The following is a 21,892-nucleotide window of genomic DNA, read 5'->3' on the forward strand; positions in this document are numbered from 1 at the left end:
AATAATGTACTAGGACTATGCTGCATATGTTGTTCTCACAAATTTTACAAAAACTCATTACATGAAAAAATATTACTAATAGCGATTAATGATACATATTACTTTTAAAAATAAAGAAAATGATAATAAACACATCTGACTCAAAAGTCCCATAACTTATCTGCTTAGGTTCGTTCGTAGAATCGCTATTGTATAACTACTTGCACACAACAAAATTTACAAAATATCTTACATATGATACTAAAGAATTGGCCAATCCAAGATTAGTTTTAATTATAATTTTACACATAGTTTTGCCATTTTAACATGTTATAATTTTTACAGTTATTTTCTTTAAAAAATTAATTGACAGAATGTTTCTTATGGAGTGGCCTTTTAATTAAAATTCTCATACTTGAGTTCCATATAATTCATGGTTTGTAAGATTTCATGATCAGTTTTTTTTTTTATATATAGTCACTACACACAACTTGCCAAGACGAAATTACGCACATATAACTGACGTTTTCTGATGGTGTCACAGGTCTAACCCCACCGCTATTTCTCCGAATTGTCCAAGTATGTGTATTCACACAAACATAACTCTCTTTGTACAGAAAACATTAGTACATTTTTCCAGCATGTCATGTTTCTTAAAATTCTATTTTAAGAACAAATTTAATAACAAATGAATCATGCTGCTATTAATTTAACTTTACATTTTAACAAACATATCGTCCGTTGACGTATAAAAATCCATATAACAAAATAGTTTAAAATAAAATAAAATACCAATGAATTCACAAATTTACATAAGCCAATTTAATTTAAATTTAAATTTAGGTCAGAATTTATAATGGTTACAAGTAAATGTTCAATTTGAGTACCGATGAAAGCAGAACTTCTTCAAAAATAATAATACTGTATTTGATATTCTACGTTCTACATAAGAAATATTTTATGTTCTAGAACTAAACATTTTCTTTTTTAGTATTTTTACATGAAGTTTGCAATTATTTTTGATTTTAAAAAATTTTTTTAAAATTATGAGTATACATTATTTGTAAGAAAATTTCATTTGTAGGCACAGCTTGATGAGGTATTTTTATATATTTGAGTAGCTAACAAAATGTGTTCTGAATGTGAGCATACAGCTATTAAATGCTATCCATCACTTTGAATTTGACAAGCTGTATTTTATAGGTAGTCCTTTACAGTAAAAAATCTCTTCCAAATTCAGGCTGACCATTCCTGAGCAGTATTATTAAACAAATTAAGCCTTAATAACAAAAGTAAATGCGTGGTATCAACATTTAAATATAAAGTAACTGTACATTGAAAAGAATTTGAATGCATGACTTGTAGCAATGTACGGCTTCTAGCAGTCATAAAAACTTATAACCTAGCAGTATATTAACAAGAAATATATGGATTCAAAAGTATGGAAACCCCTCAACAACTTTAAATCCGTTCCAGACACAATATAACTTTAAGGATAAGGTTTCTGTCAACTACTTTATCTTTTGACAAGAAGTGAGAATTTCGACTCCTTCTTGTGTAGAGGGGGGAGGTGCTCCAGGGATTGTAACTCAAATATTTTAAATGGTAACATCCTTTGTGTGATACATCAATTTAGAGGTTTCTTTAAGACAAGATAAATGGTATAAATAAAAAGTTGGTATGATGTCTGTACTCAAAATGGTGGCAGGATAAAGTTTGGCTTTTGAAAATTACTAAATTTAGTTAAGTTCAAATAATAAAATTAAACAAAAAGAAATTAAACTGAATTAAATTAAAAGTTAAACTAATTTAATTAAAATCTATGTATAAGTTAAATTTTTATTTTTTAACAAAAAATTGTTTTTATTCCAATTTAATGAGTAAATAGACAACAACATTGTCTATCATACTGATCAATGATGATCTCTTACCATTATTGCAAAAATGAAGCTTACTTCATTGTTTTACAATATTCCATTTAGAGTGCTTCATAACTACACTGTTAGTTTCTTATGAGAATTTATTGTGATCGGTTGGCTAAAAGATTTTGTCTACATTTACCACATTTGTTAATTACATGTTTTCTACTTTTTTTTGTAATTGTTTTTTACTGAATAATTTTTCCTGTGCAATCTGCTAACATTTCTGTCAACATGGTACTTAGTGAGCAGGAGAGGGTCACACTTTTAATTATGAGGGGCTTTGGTGATAAGGTCATATAATGAAGCTGTGTTTTGTTCGATGCAACATTTAATAATCATAATCCTATTTTAAGTTACAATGTCAAAAACCTTCAAACAATTTGAAGAAACTGGGAACATTAATAATAGGGGAAAACCAGGGAGGTATAAATCTGCAACAAATAATAACAAGTCATTAGAAATTAAGCAAGAATCTATTGGAATCCTTATTCCTCGACTTAAACAGCAGCACGAGAATATAAGATTAGCCAAAGTTCAGTGATTTGAACATTAAAAGTGAAATTTTCAAACCCTTCAGAATTCATCCGGTGCAAGAACTTAATGAAGATAACTACGATCAAAGACTTGAGTTCTGCGAAATTATAATGAACAATATTTGTGTCAATCCTAATTTATTAAACAACATAGTTTTTAGTGATGAGGCATATTTTTTTTAAATGGCAATGCAAATTACCAAAATTGTCAATACTGGGCTGATATTAATCCACAATGATATTGTGAGGCACATACACAGTATCCAGTCAAAGTAAATGTATTGATGTATTGATACTGTTGATAAATGACTGATGGGGCCTTTATTTAAATGTGGTGAAATATGAGGCTTTGGTTCTTGACCATATCATTCCAAAGGTTGTTGGCCCCAACTTCCCTGCCTTATTTTGGTCTTCAGGTACGAAAAATGGGAAACTTATAGCTAGGAAATTTTAAATGGTTTATTTCCTGGAAAATGGATTGGCCAAAGGGGACAAAAAGAATGGCTAAAGAGATCACCCAACTTGTCACCAATGGGTTACTTTCTATGGGGCCACATAAAAGTACTGTCTATCATAATAAGCCCCACAATATCGATTATTTACAAAATAGAATTTGAGAATCAGTACAACATATCACTAGAAAATCACTGAATAATGCAGTACAATGAAGTAAATATGCAAATGTTATACTTAATAAACATTTTTTTTTTTAAATAAATGTATTTGATAATATCCATTTAATCAAATTTTCATAAATTTATTTATATGCGATAACAGTTCCTTAAATTAACAGTGTAATTTTTTCAAAATCCAAACACGCCACCATTTTGGGTACAGACATCATCATACCAACTTTTTATACCATTTTTCTTGTGTTTAAGAGACTTCTAAAATGTATCAGACAAAGGGTGTTACCATTTAAAACATTTCAGTTATAACCCCCAAGCCATTTTCCAAGAAGGGGTTGAAATTATATTTCCTATCAAAAGATAAAGTAGTTGACTGATACCTTATCCTGAAAGTTACAGTATTCTATCTGGAATGATTTTAAAGTTGTTGAGGGGTTTCCATACTTTTGACTTGCTCAGAATATATATATATATTAACTTAGCAAAAACAATTCTTTGTCCATATTCCCCTTTGTACTAATTATGCTAAAGACAAAAGTATAAAAACAATTTACCACCAAGAGTACACAATTCAATAATGCTTCTCATCTTATGCTTATTTTTTTATAAAAGCGCTTCTGAGGGTTTCCCTCATCATCAGTTTTTTGTTAAAAACTACACATTAAATTCAAAACATTAAAATTATAAACATATAATAATAATATGTAGTCATAAATATTAAAAAAAAAAAAAACTGTCATGTGGCTAACCATACATATAGTAAAATAGACAATTCTAACAGTACAGTAATATGTGTGGCTGCCACATAACAAATATTTTTTTTCCATTTTTTAATATTTATGACTACATATTTTTATGTTTAAAATTTTAATGTTTTGAATTAAAGTGTGATTTTTAAAAGAAAAAGTTTAACTAATGATCAGGGAAACCCTCAAGCGCTATTACAAAAAAACAATAAGCATAAAATAAGAAGCATTATTGAATTCTGTACTATTGGTGGTAAACTGTTTTTATATTTTTGTCTTTGATATATATAAATAATGTTGAAATTAAGAACTGACACAAGGAAAAAAATTCATTTTTTTAATTCATGATTAAAGAGACACAAAATATCGATATATAAAATATTTTTTGGTTACATTCATTCACACTGTAATTAGAAACTGTATGGAATAAATACATATTATGTTTTCAGAGCATATTTTGATACATGTCAATGTAAAGTATGAACAATCATAGCAGACTATCTCAAAAGATTATTTTTAAAGAAGAAATTAAATTACTTACCCTGTCTCCCCAGAGATAATTACAACTTGATTATTTGATACCATTTCTAACAACTGTGACATTTTTGACCAAGCAGGAAGATCACGACGAATTGACAAAAACTTCTTATAAATAAAATCATTTTGTTTTTTACGAAATCTTCTACACAATTCGTCATTTTCACTAACGGTAAATAACAAAAGGAAAATACATCATAATATATCAAAACTAACATAAATAATAACTACTTATAAATAATAATAATAAAAACACAATTATGTTGAAATGACAACACCAACATTAAATAACAGAATAATAACTAAACATCACTATTTGAAATTATAGAATTTATACTATTTTTTTTGGTGTTACTTAAAATTTTTGTTTGAATTTTGTTCATTTAGTTTTATTACTTCGGTTTTTCATTTGTGATAAAAATCTCTGTAAAAAATATAAAACATTAACTTTTAAGGGAAAAAATAACAGTAAAATTTACAATAAATATAATACTTTTAAAATATCACTGTAAGAAATTCCCAGTATACATTAATAAAAAAATTAAGATGTAATAATCTGTAAATATGAAAAGGTTAAGAGGGATAAAATAAACAATGATCTCTAATGAATGAATGAATTGTGAACTTAACAAATATTTGGGGGGACTGTTAAGTGTACAATCAATCAAAAAGAATCTCTGTTTCAGGATCATTTATTCAAGCTCTTACTTTCTAAATAAAATGAATGTAGGAAAAAGTTGAATTCAAATGGCTAGCTTGAATGGTTAAATCACAACATTGCTTGAAATGAAGTTTGTGATGAGGCCAGAGGTACAAACACTGACAGTAAAAAAATAAAACAGCAAACGGTTATCACTAGTTGAAGTTGTAACACAAAGAAATTCTAAATTAACTGAATATAAACAGTTTTTGGAAAGTAAACATATACATTTACATTTAAACTTTATTACTTACTTACTTATAAAAGACATAACTACTGTTATGACTGTTTTATTATTTGCAATAAAAAACATTAATTATTTCACAGAACAACTCCACAAAATGTATTAAATAATTACTATTACCTTAATGAAATTAATCTTTTCAAGGTTAATATTATTTCTCTCTACTGTTAAATTATATTTAAATTCTGGTGAATAATCTATATTTTAGTGTATTTATATTTTTTTTATGCAATAACGGAATTACTTGAATCATGACTACAAAAGTACTTTTATGAAAAATTAAGGTAAGATATGTCTTATCTCAGTATTCTGTAGTAGGTAGTTAAACAGAATTTAAATATAATTACTATTATATTTTTTATTAGATTATGTATAAATGGTGATAGCACTATTTATATGATGTATGGTATTTTGTAAACACATTTCTTACAAATATATTAAAAATTATAATAATTTTTTCAAAGTTAAAAAAATTAAGTAAACATACCGACATAATTTTGCTTCATCTAAGTTGTTTGACTCCTTAATATTCTTCTCATATTTACCACTAATCTGAGAATCTTTTTCATGATCATTGATATCACTTTTATCACTACTACTGATAACATCACTATCACAACCATTATTAATTAAAGACATGGAAGAATCGATAAAGCTGCATTCTTTTGATTCGGCTACTTGTAAAACATCTTCTGTATAATTCTCCATAAAATCAACTAAAGTATATATACATGGGGAATCTATTTCAACATTTTTATTCATCAATTGCAATAGATGCTTAGTTAATCTAAGGCACACTTCTGAAGGTAAAATTGATTTAACTGAATAAAACGAAACTAGTGCAGCATCCTGGTATGGATAACGACATCCTGTAAAAGCATTTGAAAATATATTTTAATTTAAAAAAAATATATATAATAATAATAATAATAATAATTGGGAAAAAAATGATCAAACTAAGAAATATTTAACATAAAAATAATCTGATGTTGACACCACATGACTTCCTTGTACGCCTATTAAATTCATATACAAATTAAAAAAAATGAAAAGTACATAAATTTTTATTTCATTAATAACTTCTGATATTGTTTCATATATTTTTTTTTTATTGTTATTATTTATTGTAAAAGTTTTTTTACAATCAGAGGTTAATAATTTATTAATAAATCAATATATTTAAATTTAAAACAAAATAAGTTAAACAAAGATGAAGTCTGATTTGAACTGATGTGCCTTCTCCTTATAAGATCTAAATTTCATTAATTAAAATTTTATTTAGCTGTAACTTAGGAACCAATGAAAATATGTACCACTTATGATATATCATTGAAAAGTTCTCAAAGAGCTCATTACTGCACTTAAGAAAAAGTTCAAAATCCAAATTTTTTTGGATTTGGGTTTTTTTTTAACACTTGGTTTGGTCGATTGCAATCAGATGGGGAGGTGAACAACTAGTCCTAAACAGTCAACAACAGTCCTAAATCCAAAATTTCAACATCCTACTGCTGATTGTCTTTGAGTTATGCGATACATATGTACGCACAGATGTCATGCTGAAACTAGTCAAAATGGATTTAGGGATGGTCAAAATGGATATTTCTGTTGAAATCGGAAAACCGAAATCTTTCGTCAACACAATACTTCCTTTACTTCATTCAAGGAAGTAAACAATTACCAACATATGAAAAATCAGTATCATCATATCATTGAAAAATCAATGATATTACTCGTTCAAGTTTAGAAATCTCAATTGAAACACAGAGTGGGAATAGACTGATGGACTGGTGACTGGTTTTTCACTACCTATGACATCCTGTTGTAGTACACTAACTCCCCTTCATTACACTATGAAGAGTGCCAACACTACTTGACATATCCAGGTGACGTACTATGCATAATGTGTTTACACTTTCTAAGCTTAGTTGAGTAATGCCTTATAAATAAACTATGTTTATTTTACTCTAAGTGGCAGAAAACTTATTTTGAACATTACCCACTCTGTCACAGAAATTTTTTTTTTTAATGCTATAATCAAAGTAATCTCTACTGTAATGAATTATTTTTGTTCTCACGACTCTTTGTGTGGAGTGTCTAAAAATGATGTCAAGTTCATAGCTAAATGAGATAATAAACTGGTGTTCACCAAACTTAAGCAAAACAACATTTTTGATATTTAAGAAATTTTCATTCTATGTTCAGGAAAAGCATTACTGATAATTTTCTTTAATGCATCCAAGTATTCAGCACAAGTGTTTTTAAAATTTACATATTAATAATAATCAAGTTATTATTACTAATATCTTAATTACTATTATTATACTTTTATTAATATTATCTTAATGCTATTTATCTATTCCTCAATCAATGTGTTTTTGGAGGTTACTTTCATTACTAAACGTTTTATAAATCACACTAAACTTTTGAAAATTACATGTATACATGTGTCTGAGATGAAAATATAAAATAACTAGTCTAAGGCAATAAATCAGTTCAAAATGTTTCTAAACATTATGTCCAACTTAACTATCCTGTTATAAACAATTTAATAATTCATCATTTTATATATGATTTTAAATTGCTAAAAAAAAGAAAATGTTTAAACTGTTATAATCTTTATTATTTTTTTTATAATAAAAAATTTATAGATCCTGCCACAATCTATTATTTTGAATTATCATTGAAGACTACAATATATTCAGAAAATATTTTGGGGTTGATCAGTTTTATCAACATATTACATTTTAAAATGGTACACTTCATTTTATATATTTTTGCTGAGAATGTATTTTAAAAAATATATATAACTCTGCTTAAAAAAAACATAAGAGGAATATAAAAAAATAAAACCTAATGGCTGAGATAATGTATAAACTGATAAACAATCTTCAATGACATTTTCCTGAACATATTAAAACCTATAAACTAGAGATTAAAATAATCTATAATGCTAAGGCATCTAATTTTGAAGAAACACAAAATAAAAAATAATCCTTCTTCTAGTTATAATAGGCCTAATTACAACTATCCTAAATGAATTAGTTTGTTTTTTTTTAATGATGAAAAATGCGTTCTTATAATGTGCGAGATGTCAAGAATGGAAAGTAATTTACAAATACTAATGAGAAAAATAAAATAAAATAAAACTAATAAGAAAAATAATAATTATATCAAAACAAATAAGAAAATAATAATAGTGTAATAGTAGTATGCTATTTTAAAAAAATATGCTCAAGTATGATAAATACTTAAAAGTGGTTTTTATGTATATATATTTTTTTAACGGCTGTAAAAAGAAGACTAGATGAAAATACATTCAGTGAAATCTTTACAACTGAGAAATGTCAAAACATTTTTGAGTAAAAATATTTTTCTGAGAGGCATACACAGGATCACATTGCGTCTGCATTTGTTTCTACATCCATTTCTCTCTTTTTGAAATATTACATCGTTTCCATACTTTAAATCACTCCGTAGATAACTATTCATATTACAGAATGGTTATGCATGCAAATGATCGGCAATTTGCAATCAAAAAATAATCACGAATAATAATAAAAATCAAGACTGAGACAATCTAAGATTGGTAAGGTATATCTCTACAATTCTGAGTTGTTTTATTTTTCCAGGCGATTCATTACCAATAAAATAAAGTGGATACAATGTTTGAATTAATAAATGCATAGATAATAAAAAATCCCAATTTATGTATATTAACCTTACTTACTATGTTTTTCAGTACAATATATCCATAAAACTAATCGATTCAGTAAAATAAATAAAAAGAGTTACTTACCCACAGGAAATCTAATTTCTATATCACAATTGTATAATTCTTCTTTTTCAGCATCTTTTGAACTAGAATATTTACTTTTATCACTATTACTTACTGGATGTAAATGTCTACATCTATCGCCAAATCTACAATTTCCTTTTAAAAAGTATTTACAAACATCTTTACTTTTACTAGATTGTTGTGTACTCGATAATAAATGATCACTATTGTTTTTATTATCACTATCACAATCACTATTAGCATTAATATTAAACAGATTCAATTTTTTACTAGTCCTATTTAGATAACGTTCAATTAAGTACGGCAGTTTTAAGTGTATGACCCACAACTGATTACTAATACGTTCTTCACAGCTATCTAAGTATATTGACTTTAACGACTCTAATTCTAATTGACGTTCATCTATTATTTCTTCTTGAGTTAATGTATTTGTTAAACCTTTTTTATTAGTGGTACAATCAGTTAGAGAATTATCATCATAAATATCATTATTACTCGGTAATACAATATCAAAATATTTAGACATTAACAGTTCATAAGCGGCACCAACATCCCCTGATGTAACATCTAGTGCTTCACTGCAATGTGATTTATGAAAACCATACCTGAAATCAATAATGTAAAGGAGAGAACCTTAATTAATAGATCAGCATAAAGTGAAGAAAACCATTAAGTGGACACTTACTATAAAACCAGTCCTGTGGTAATAAAATAAAGTCATGATTTATAGAGGTGAACAGCTACACTTTAGCATACTCTGCATGCCAATATATGACAATTTTTTGGCTAAGAAATAAAATAAAGTACCGCTTTACTCCTCATTTTCTTTAATCACACTAGCACAGGATGTTTATTGAAAGTGACCTAAAACTTACATATAACTAACTTAAAGCATATACATACATATATAAAATTTGGATATATTTTTTAAAACATTATATACCGTTAAACTAAATAGATTATTTAAAAAAAAGTTATTTAACTCTACGAATTACATTGATTCATTATCTTACCATTGTGGATACAAGAAGTTTTAAATAAGACACTAGTACATACATACTTAAAAGTTTTTAAAAATTCTTTGTATTTCTTTATATTCTTTATTTATTTCTTTAATTTCTTTATATTCAGATATTATATTTTACATCAATGGTATTTTCATACTCCTCATACTCAAAACATAAATTCAATTTCACCCCCAATCCCACCATGCTACCAAAAGTAGTATGTACTTTTCTTTGAAAAGTCAGTAAAAAATAATGTATAATTATGAATTCCATACAGACTAATGAATCTTTTACTAAACACCTAATAATTGGGTATTTAGATTCATCTGTGTTTTTGATACTAGGCTACGTAGAACTGATACACGTTTGATGACATAAAAAAAATAACTGCTCTGGTCCCCAAAGGATCTGAAATTGTTATTGTGAATATATATACTCACAATGTAATTAAATTTTACCCCTCCGTGACCAAGCAAAGCATGGTCCTATTTCAATTCAACACTTTGGTGTTTGGTCTTTTTGTGTGTTTGTAACAAAGTCACAATTAAATATGCTTTCTAATTTTGATGAAATTTTTAATACATTTCTCAATGTTAGTGGAATAAAGTATATTTATTGATTTTTTCATAAAAATTTCCATTGCCTTTCAAGTCTACGGATGAAGCAGGGATGTGATGATTGTGATGAACTTTATCACCAAGCCAGATCAATTAACAACTGAACACATGGTGTGTCTCTTCTTCTACTGGTAAGACCAACTTTTGATATAACATAATTTCTAGTCTCTAAGTGACTTGCATACATATACAAGAATAATAATTGATAGTAATCAACAAACTGATTAATAGTTAGATTAACTTACTTTTCAAGTTTCTCCATGGCAAATTTTTTTACTTTTTCATGAGCTAATAATGGTGCTTTGTTTGTTTGTTTTAGTGAATAATTTTCAACTGATTTTATGATAAGATGTCCTCTGTCAACCCAGTACCTATTACTTAAATTAATGCCTCTATCCCTGTATGTTGATAAATCTTTGGTTGAAAACTCCTTAAAGAACAAAATAAATGCAAAAAATGTACATTATCAGAATATTGCATGGATCAGTATTATTTAAAAATAATGACTATAAAAAGACAAATAATAATTTCAAAAACATACTGATAAGTAATAATAAAATAAATTATTGACAAATTAAAGCACTGTCACTTCTGTCCAAAAGAGAATTACTCAGCACGTAATACATATACATAATAAAAGAAAATAATAAAAAGCTACCGTAAACAAAGTAAACTGAATTAAGCAAAACTTGTTTTGGAATAGATCAATATTACAAGAAAATAATTACCGTATAATATCATGATTTATTACTGGGATTTATTTGAGATAAACAACAACTTCAGCTTGGAGTTCAAATAGTGATCATAAATTTGTCTAAACTGTTTAAAATAAACAGTTGCATCTTATTACAAGTAAAATTAAAGTAGTAATTATAGCTGTTGTTATAAAAATCATAATTTTGCATCGGTAAGTAGTTTGCAAGTTATCAAAACTGTAAGATTACTGAATTTGGCAGTTATCAAGCAAGCCAGCTGTCTCAGGCTTGATGGCTGCAAAATCCACAGTGAAAAAACCAACCGCTTGCTTAAAAAACTGGGCAGTTCACTTTTTGTAATTTGAACTTTCACGCTTATAAATTCCAGATACTACCACATGCATAATAATATCATTGTATTTCACAAATTTTTATTCACATTAAAACAAAAAATTAGATACTTATATAGAGTTCCTTTCCTGCTAAACTGAAAGTTTTTAAAGTTCAGAAAAAAGTTGGCAATAAATTGCATTTGTTTTTGAAAAAAACTTTAGAAAATTCTTTGAAAAATTAATTGAAAAATCATTCTGATTACAGCAGAGATTATTTTCTATTTAATCATTTTAAGCTCCCTTAACTTCATGATAAAATAAGTCCTTATTATTGAAAAACAATAACCAAAATGTATTTTTTTTTTAATTTTATGTAAAAATAAATTTATAATATAGAATTAAATAAGTAAAAATTTGAAATTACAAAAAAAAGTTGTCCATTTGGGAGCTAGATGGGTTGATAACTACAGACCTCACTAGGATCTTTTCCTGATTTTAAGAGCACCCTAACCAAAGTCACCTTCCAGTAAACCGGAAAGCAGCCCCAGCTAAGGCACCCCAAGAACAGCCTGCTAAGCGGCTCTCTTATGACAAGCAGCAGATGATAGAAAATATCTGGGTCAGGTTGGTCAATCCCCGGTGCCTTTCTCAGTGCCATTCAAGAAACCACTCAATCTATATCTATGGGATCCAGGTATTTTAACGTTTGCCTATAGGTTTCGTAGAATAATGAATGGAGATACTTTACAGTAATTATAAAAAAGATGGCAGATGGCTGACATCTTGGTTTTGGCGCCCGTATGCCTATTTCCGTACTACTGAATATGGGAAGTGACATGGCAAAACACTAAGTATTACGACTTGTGAGCTCATTTGATGCTGCGTGCTCTGTGTTACCCCGGAGATATTTCAGGAAGAGTCACCCACCAGTTTGTTGGTGGATCGCCGAGATATTCAAAAAGAAAGAACCGTGTCACAGCACGAGGAGACGTATGACGAGGGCGCATCTCCCAGCCATCAGGAACATTTATATGACCGAATATCAGAATTGGAAGGACCTCGTCAGAAGTATGTGAGATGAGAAGAAAACGGTCTGGAGGCTACTAATTGCAGAAATAGAAACTGACCCGTGGGGAAGGCCATTTATTTGCTGTACTGGTAAGGAGAGCCCTAAAGCCCAGAGTTCCGGTCACGCAGGATGTTTGGGAGATCCGGAAAATAATAGAAAAACTTTTTTCTGGCGACGAGGAATCAGCGACTGATGACGGAGGTAACGAGCAAAACCCACCTCTCTTCACCCAAGATGAACTTCTGAAGGCAACATCACGTATGCCTCCGACTAAAGATTGGTTGTGGAACGGCTCTGGGAAAACATTGATGTGAACTGTTTTGTAAATCGAGGCCAATACGGCTTCATGAAAGGGGTTGGCACCGATGATTGCATTTTAATTGGGTACACTCGATATACTAGTGTCGGGATACTTCCAGCATGAATGGAGTATCGATGACTTCCTGGCAAAGTTGGGCAGAATTCTGGACGGTCTCCCGGGCACCACAGTGCTGGTTGCTCTGGACGCTAATGCCAAGTCTTCCGCCTGGGGTTCACCACTCAGTGACCCCAGAGGCGCTGATCTCGAACAGTTCGTGGAAGCCAGGAACCTCTACTTGATTAATGATGCAGAACAACCGCCAACTTTCTCTTCTGAACTGGGTGAAAGTTACATCAACGTCACTTTAGTGACGGTATGTTCATAAGTGTAAAAAAAAATTTAGGAAACTACATAAAAATTAGTTGTACGTGATTCGGTTTTTCTTTTGTTTTTTTCTATTTTAAAGAACTCCGATGCCCTGGGGTCGGGTGGTTCTTCAACCAACTCCTCCAGTATATGAGGTGATGGTGGAGGAGATTTATTTGAGTAGGATGTCGCAGTTGACATCCCAGAGGGGGTGGTTATGTGGGTTCCCTTTACAGGGAGCTTATTAGGTGGCTTACTGCCAGCTGCGATAGTCCCTGTCCATACCGGTAAAACTTTGAGAACAGGGACTTTCATATGGATCACACTGTTGGATTCACTAACTGCGACGAAAGACTTTTTATTTATGTTTGTCAGCTCTGAAATAGTGGCTGTAAGTAAAGCAACTTAATCAGAAAGCATCTGAACAACTTTTTTAAGATCATTGCAGGATCTGCACTGCTGATTACTAACATTTGTAGGAGTTTGTTTTGATGTAGCGGTGGCAAAAGATACATCTGGTTTAACCAGGTTCCGTGAATTATTTATCTTTTTATATTCTCTGCGTGCAGCCGGGAAAGATAGCTTCTACTCAGTACAGATTTTGAGAATTGCCTTTTCTTCTTTAAAGGTTTGGCAATCTCGGGAGCGGGCTATATATGAACCCCTGCAGTTCGCACATTTTTCACCTTCTTCGCAGTTAGTGTCATTGTGACCTTCTTTAGCACATCGAGCACAGATCTCCATTTTCAAGCAAGATGTTGTAGTGTGACCATATCCTTGGTATCTGAATCATCCCCATGGGTTGAATATGAATGGTCGTACCCGAACCGAGAGGTAACCCACTTTCATCTTCTCTGGTGAAACAGGGAGATTGAATGTTGTATAAGAAACGTTGTCGGTTCTTCTGTTCCGCTCTGCCGTTTCATTATACGCTTCACTTCAATAACATCTTGGGGGCGAAGCTCATCAACTACTTCAGTGATATCTATATCTAAAAGGTCTCGACAAAAAATTACTCCCCCGTTCGTATTTAACGTTTTGTGGTATTCTGCACTGATATTTATAACACCCATATTACGGAGACGTAAGATAGATCGACTCTGTTCACCGTTGAATGTTTCAATCAGAATTGATCCGTCACGTAATTTTCTGATATTCTTCGGGGAACCACTTGCACCTGTTATAGTTTTGTTTATTAAGAAAGGTGAAAACTTTTGGAGGGAGCCACCTTCCTGACTATTTCGGAGAGCAACGAATCTAATATTTTTAGAATTCAAGTCTAATGATTTGCGGTTCTCTTCAGTAGGACTTTTATCCTCGTCAGACAAAGCTGACCGAGGTCTCTTCAAAAGACTAGATTTGGTGGTTTTTCAGATGGACCACCAACCATCATTGTATTTATTATTGGAACTGATATTTTGGTCCCACAAGTACCGGCGAAAAATGGACCACTCCAGCAGAGCGCATGCGTACTGGAGCTAGAGCTAAATACAACTGGGTTCGCCCTGGTGCCCAGAGGACATCCTTCGAGACTCACTACGTAGAGCCATTCACCCATCGGTATGATTTGTTCCCACCTTGGGTTACGGTTGCGTTTCATAAGATGTTTTTTGTATGATTACTGGGGCTTACTAAGTAAAAATCACCTGCCTTATAATAATAAAATTATGTTAATTTTTTTTTACAATATTGATAAATTAACTCAAAACAACGAACAGTTTTACAATACTAGGAATACAAATACATAATAACCCAAATATCATCAACCTCTTTATAAGTATAGACTTAACTCTGCTCTCTGAGCATAATAGTTTATTTGACCATCGTAGTACAATAAAACATGTTAGAAAATTTAATAACGAACTTAAGGACATATCTTTTAAACTAATGCTATTTCTCTGTACAAATTTTGGTAAAATAATTTTTATAAAAAGTTGAAAGAAAATGGATTTATTAAAGTTAATAAAATGTTAAATTCTTTAAAATTAAATACATAAAGAAATCTGCTGAGGTTAAAATCATAAACATTAAGCTCATTGGATGAATTCATTACAGTTAAGATTTTTGTTTGGGGTGCTGAGGATAACAAACTGCCCAGGCTGATAAAAAAATAATTGTGCTTCTATATATTGGAGAAAAAGATACATAAGAGAAAAAGATCCATGATTTTTTTTACACTAAATATTACTGTTCAATACATAAAAAAGAAAAAAAACAATATAATTATAATAAGAATATGTTTCTAACAATAAATTATAATTTTAGAGAAAATAAAGTAAAACCATACCTGGCCATTTATAAATTTCAGTGTATCAAGAATCATTCTTTTGGCTTCTTCAGAGATTGTTAATAAATGCAATTCAACTTTAAATTCAATTGGTTTTTCTGGCCTGAAAAAAAAAATTAAATTACCCTGAAACTAGACTACCAATTAAAAACTATTAGTCAATAGTTTACCTTGTCGCGACAAGGTAATGAACACGCTGAAATATGAATTTGTTACATATTTTAGCACAGATTCTTAGGTTTTGATATAAAAGCTATAACATACAGAATGGTGGTGATTAAGTCCCTTTCTAAGATATAACATACTTGGTAACTATGTATACAATTTGATGATTTTAAAGGTTAATCAGCTGTTACAACATTTATTCAACATGGTGCCAGGTTTGTTAGCAGTTTTTGTTATTTTCACGTGTTTAGTGAGAATCTTGATTAGTGTAGTGATAAATTAAAATAAAAAAGGAGGTAAATATTGAACTGAAGAAAGATTATTATTAATGTTTAGGTGCATGAGTGTACAAACAGAAGTGAAAATTATAAAAATGTAAGAGACAGATTCATTCAGTGTTTTGGTAAGGAAGCTACATTAGTAGTAGCACTCTGAAAGCGAGAAAAATAAAAGTTTTTTCACCATATCAGTCCTCAATTTGAAATTATCAGGACATACTTCCAGTCAAATGAATAGCTGATATTGTTGAAGCATCTTGTTTACGATCTTCTCTTATTCAACCACGAAAAGGTTTTCAAAACAAAATATTCCATATTCAATACTTCAGAAAGTAATGAAAAAAGATGCTGTTCATCTTCTGAACATTCTAGCCGAGAAATGGCTTTAAGGGAAACTTGTTGCAAATCTCTTCTAAAGAGTTTTCCGAATGTTCAATCATGAAAACCAGTTTTCTTCTTGGATAAGAGTGCTACTTCTTCGATTATTAAAACTTAGGATGTGTAATTTTGGTGTAAAGAAATCCCCACTTTAATGAGGAAATCATATACCAACCACAACCACATGTAATTATGTAGCCAGAAAAATCTGAAATCCATCTGATAGGTCCATAAATTTTTGGAGGAAATGTTAACAGCATTTTATATTCAACATACTTGAAAATTATTTTTTCTTCAGCTTTTTACTGATCAGTATGGCATTAATTCAGTTTTACAGAAAAACTGAGCTCCAGCACATTATGCTCCATCTGTCAGGAACATTTTCAGTGAATAATTTGAAGGGCAATGCATTGGTAAAGCCTCCAAAAGTCAATGGCCATCTAGAAGTTCAAACTTAACAACCTGTGATAACGTCCTTTGGGGCATAATAAAAAAAAACAAACAAAAAACAATCTTTCATTTGCAACTAAGGAATATTGAGCTGAAAACTGCTGTGAGAGATTGTTTTTATGACTTAAATCTTTCAATCTAAAAGAGAATGTCTAAACATACATGGATAAAACTGTACGTAGACAATGGAGGAGCTGTGCAAATGTGACTTAAAGTTTTTTTATGCAAAAAAGTATTAAATAAACTTATCACTAATTCATGTTTATTTCTTTATATGGAAACGGGTTTTGTGGCCACATTGCTATTAAATTTTCAGGTATAATTCTAAAATGTACTTGCTAATTGCTGTAAAAACCAATTTGCTGCAACTAATAAAGGAAGCACGATGTGCATAAAAAAAATATTAGAAATCACTAGTAAACACATAGCAATGGTAAGCTTAATATAAGATTTAATTTACATTATAAGTTTTATGAATTCACATATTCACCATCAGTTATAAATTATTACAGTATCAGGTACTGCATTACCATCACTACTTAAAATCTGAAAGTTGTTTTAAACCAATTATTTAAATAATAGTTAAGAGTTAAGATCACTGCCTGGAGTTTTTAGAAAACAAATATCAAAATACCACCATCCACAAGAAATCAAATCAATCTTTTCACACAAAATAAATATATATTACATGACATACAAAGCGTACAATAATAAAACAGAAGTAGGTAACGAATTAAAACAAATTAAATTTATAACAAATAAAAATGGATAAAATGATATTTTTATTAAACAAATGTCCATTATACTGCAATTAATACAGTAAACATTATTTATAGTGACTTCCAAGGAACCAATAATTTTCGGTCATTATAACAGACAGTCACAATAATCAATATTTAGGTAGGTTAGTGTTATTTCGTTAATATGTCAACTACACAGGTAATATAATAAAAAAATAATCATTAAAAATAATAATAATTTATATCCATAATAAAATAATCTAAAAAAAAAATTGCAATAATAAATGCAAATATGGTAGAGTAAAAGAAGATAGAGAAAAACTGTAAAAATTACTTTTCTTTGCAAAAAGTCGGTTATTTTGCTTTGTTTCTAACATTTCATGTTGTAATACAATTTTTGAAGGTTCTTTTCCAAATCAAAACAAACACTCTTTGTTTCTTCATTAGCAATTTCTGTAAAAATGAGAAATTGGCAAACTGTTTTCATTGCCACTAAAACCTCTGAAGATTTGGCAGTTTAATGTCTTCCTCGTTGTTGCTACCGTTCCTAGGTAGTCATTACCTACATCCCCGTCTACTTCTGCTAATACTGAAGCCACTACATCATCTGTTACAGTTTCATGTGTTTTTAAATCTTTGTCTATCTTTTTATAATCTTTAATGTATTTGACGATTGGTTTTGCAGATTATTGCCCCATTCCACTAAATATTCTTCTTCGCATGTGACATCAGTAACTTCACCAGCCTGTGGTAAAGATCCTGCATGTTGAAAGCAATTTTATACAGTCAGCGCAGAGAAACCTCATTCCATGATCTGTCTAACATAATTATAGCATCCAAAATAGTTATTTATGTTTCCTTTTTTTTATCTAAATCCTGTATCAATTGTAAAATTAGGTTTTCGTACTTGACTTTAACAGACTTGATCACATCTTGATCTAAGGGCTGTAAGACTGCCCTAACTTTATTAATAACTTTATACATGAAAGATTTTCAACATGTAGATGAGCTGGAAGTTGTCAATGAGCAGCAGTATTTTCTTATTTTCAATCTCTAATTCACGGTCCCATTTTCAAGACAAAGACGTAAAGATATCACTTGTCATCCAAACCTTCTTGTTACTTTTGTATATAACAGAAAGCGATTTCAAATTTTTAAATCATCAGAGTTTAGCACTTTTACCTACAACCAGAAGTTTTTTTTGTCAGTTACAGTCATATTTGTAGCAAATATTACTGTTAATCTTTCTTTTGATAATTTTCCCCATCATCACATTTCGCCTTTAAACCGAAGGGTTCTTCTGGCGTCGATTTAAAAAAAAAGACCGGATTCATCAGTATTACAGAATAGACCTCTTTTAAATTTGGACAAATGATTTCTAGCCATTTTTCTGACACACCGGTTGGAGCTGCTGCAGCCTCATCACTTATTCTCACCGACACACAGTTATCATGATACTGATGGAACTGTTATATCCAAACTGAAGTTATTTCACGTGGTTTACCAAATTTTTTCAGAAAAATTGTTCATCTTATTATAGAACATAGGGCCGCTAATAGGGATATCACCAGCCCTCTGGTATTTAAACCATTTTAACAGCATTTGGTCTACATCATTATGCATTATGTTGACCAGATCGTTAAGTTTTTTGATTTCACAGAATTTGTTTCAAAATTTTTCTTAATTTTTCCATGGTTCTTCCATATCACCAATATTGTCGAATGAGCTATACCTAATTCTCGGGTAATGTCCTTATTAGTTTCACTATTCTCTAACCGCCTGATAATGTGTGCCTTTTCCTCTATTGTGAATGTTTTTTTACGAAGTCATAATTAAATCACTATTAAATGAATTACACATGATACATAAAATAAAATACTGTACCCACATGATATGGTAAGCTCATAGGAAAAGATTAATAACAACTGAATATGGCTGCTTCAGTTTACAATAATCTGGTACAGGAAGAAGATAAGAAAAACAAGAACTATAGTACATATGCAGGTAAAAAGAAAAAGGTAACTCATTTTAATAGACAAAATATTTCTGTAGCTATAATGTAGATATACTACGTTACTGACAAGTCACTACCGTCCACCATTATAAGCGATAAAATGTTGCATTTCAGTACAAATATTAAGTTATAATAACCGACATGTCACTACAACCCATGTAATTATAAAAAATATACACATACTGTATTTATCTATTAACAGCATACCAAACCAACCAAGAAACAAGTTTTTGGCCACTATATCCAATGTCACTATAAATGATATTTACTGTAGTTTTAAATATTTCACCATTGAAAACATTAATAAAACTAGCAGAATATACAACCTGTTAATTTATATAAAAGCCTGCTCATATCCATGAATTCATTATAAATTATAAAATACTGTAAAAGGTAATAGCAATACCATATAAAACAGTAAAAACTTATAGCAATCATGATCAATATTATTAAATAGTGGTTACAATTAGGCTACCTACTAAAACAAGTGTGTTAGTTTAAATATTACATCATGTTCATAATTTAGGCCAACCATTCATTCATAATAGTGAGTTTACATTGTTATTTATTAAAACAATACTTTTTTAAACATTCTCAAGTTTATTATTATTTATTGGCAATATTTAAAAATTACTTTCTGTATTTGTTAAAATTGCATCTCAATGTGTAATAAGGTGATCAATATTTTTATCTTTTTTTATTTTTGTATTCTCTTAAAAAAAGTTCTATCTTCAAAGAGATAGAAATTATTTTTCGTCACTATAAAATAATTTAATTTTTGTTTACATTAAATAACTAATTTTCTGACAAATAGCAATGTACTATTTCTAAATAAAATTTTAGTTTTTCTTTGTTTTATTCATCTTATCTTACACCATTTTGTTCATAAATAAATTCTTTACAAGTTTTGTTTAAAAATTTTATGCGTTTTACTCATTTAACAAAAAATTATATGTCAAAAATAAGAAACACGGTTTTTTATCTCAATTTATTGGTTTACACACCAGATCTCTCAACAATTACTGCAGATACAATTCTGGGACATATTTTATTCAATCTTTAAGGTGAAAAACTACATATAATCACTAATTCTGCTCCTTAATTAATGCCCTAAAAATTTCAGTATGACCTCATTTCACCAGGGTAGCTGAAATCTGATTGAAATCTTTCACTAGCCATAACTTGCAAACGAAGCATTTTAGAACATATATGTTTAGATGAACTTTTCCATTATTTTCACAGGTGGAATAGGATATGAAAGTACCGGTATGAAGGTTATACAGAGTATAACTTGTGATATACTCTGTATAAATAAATCGAACTTGATTGATGCAAACTTGTCACATTTGGGGAAATTGAAACAGATAAACATAAAAACAACAATCTAAATGAAACAATTATTACAAAATAAATAATTATTATGCACAATCTTCAAACACTTCATAAACAACAAATAACTCTGAAAACATGATTTTTACACCAGCAACCCCTGAAGATGCTTAATCTGGGGTGAATCCTACCTCAAACAAAAGTAAAGTATTTTTTTCTAATACATTTTCCTGTTTAAAAAAGTGTTTAGTAGTTGATTTTTAAAACAGTGCATGCATGACATATTTATGTTTTTACATATCAGAGCTCAAGCTCAAATAAATATGACAAATGTAGGATACATATAAAAATGAAAAAGGGAAAATGAGTGTGTGCTGTTATAGTCACCATACAAAGAAAATTATTTTAAATATGGTTGAAGGGCTTGTTATTTTTAAGACTATAGATTTATATGGTAAACTCTTCAACGGAATGTAAGCATTAAATGAAAAACGTTTCCTCACATATGTAATCAGAATTACTATAGCAATTAGGTTAAGATTACACAACTTCATGGAAAGCTGAATTATTGAGACTGGAGAAGTTACTTCAAATTTTTAAATTGTTTTTAATTACTGAATTATTACAGGAAATATAGTCTTTTACAGTCGTATTTCAAATTACAATTTTGGTTTAAACAAGTATCGTAAGACTCATCTGATTGCACCATATGAATTAAGTAAAAGTTATTATCAACAAAAATTGAAATATAGACCTTGTATTTACATAAAAATACTTA

At 29.5% G+C, this 21,892-nt stretch overlaps 1 protein-coding gene across 1 annotated transcript in view; it reads right to left on the reverse strand.

Annotated features, from left to right (window-relative positions):
* Positions 1–21,892, reverse strand: part of LOC142331047 (putative ATP-dependent RNA helicase DHX57) — a 62,642-nt gene that overhangs the window by 40,484 nt on the left and 266 nt on the right. The window contains exons 2-6 of the mRNA XM_075376678.1: positions 15,761–15,863; positions 10,956–11,140; positions 9,087–9,691; positions 5,778–6,159; positions 4,351–4,512 (exon numbers count right to left, since the gene is read on the reverse strand). Of these exons, the coding sequence (XP_075232793.1) occupies positions 4,351–4,512; positions 5,778–6,159; positions 9,087–9,691; positions 10,956–11,140; positions 15,761–15,863 (1,437 nt within the window). The remainder of the gene's footprint in view (positions 1–4,350; positions 4,513–5,777; positions 6,160–9,086; positions 9,692–10,955; positions 11,141–15,760; positions 15,864–21,892) is intronic.

Source organism: Lycorma delicatula, chromosome 10 (genome assembly GCF_047948215.1).
Source record: "Lycorma delicatula isolate Av1 chromosome 10, ASM4794821v1, whole genome shotgun sequence".
Classification (NCBI taxonomy): Eukaryota; Metazoa; Arthropoda; class Insecta; order Hemiptera; family Fulgoridae; genus Lycorma; species Lycorma delicatula.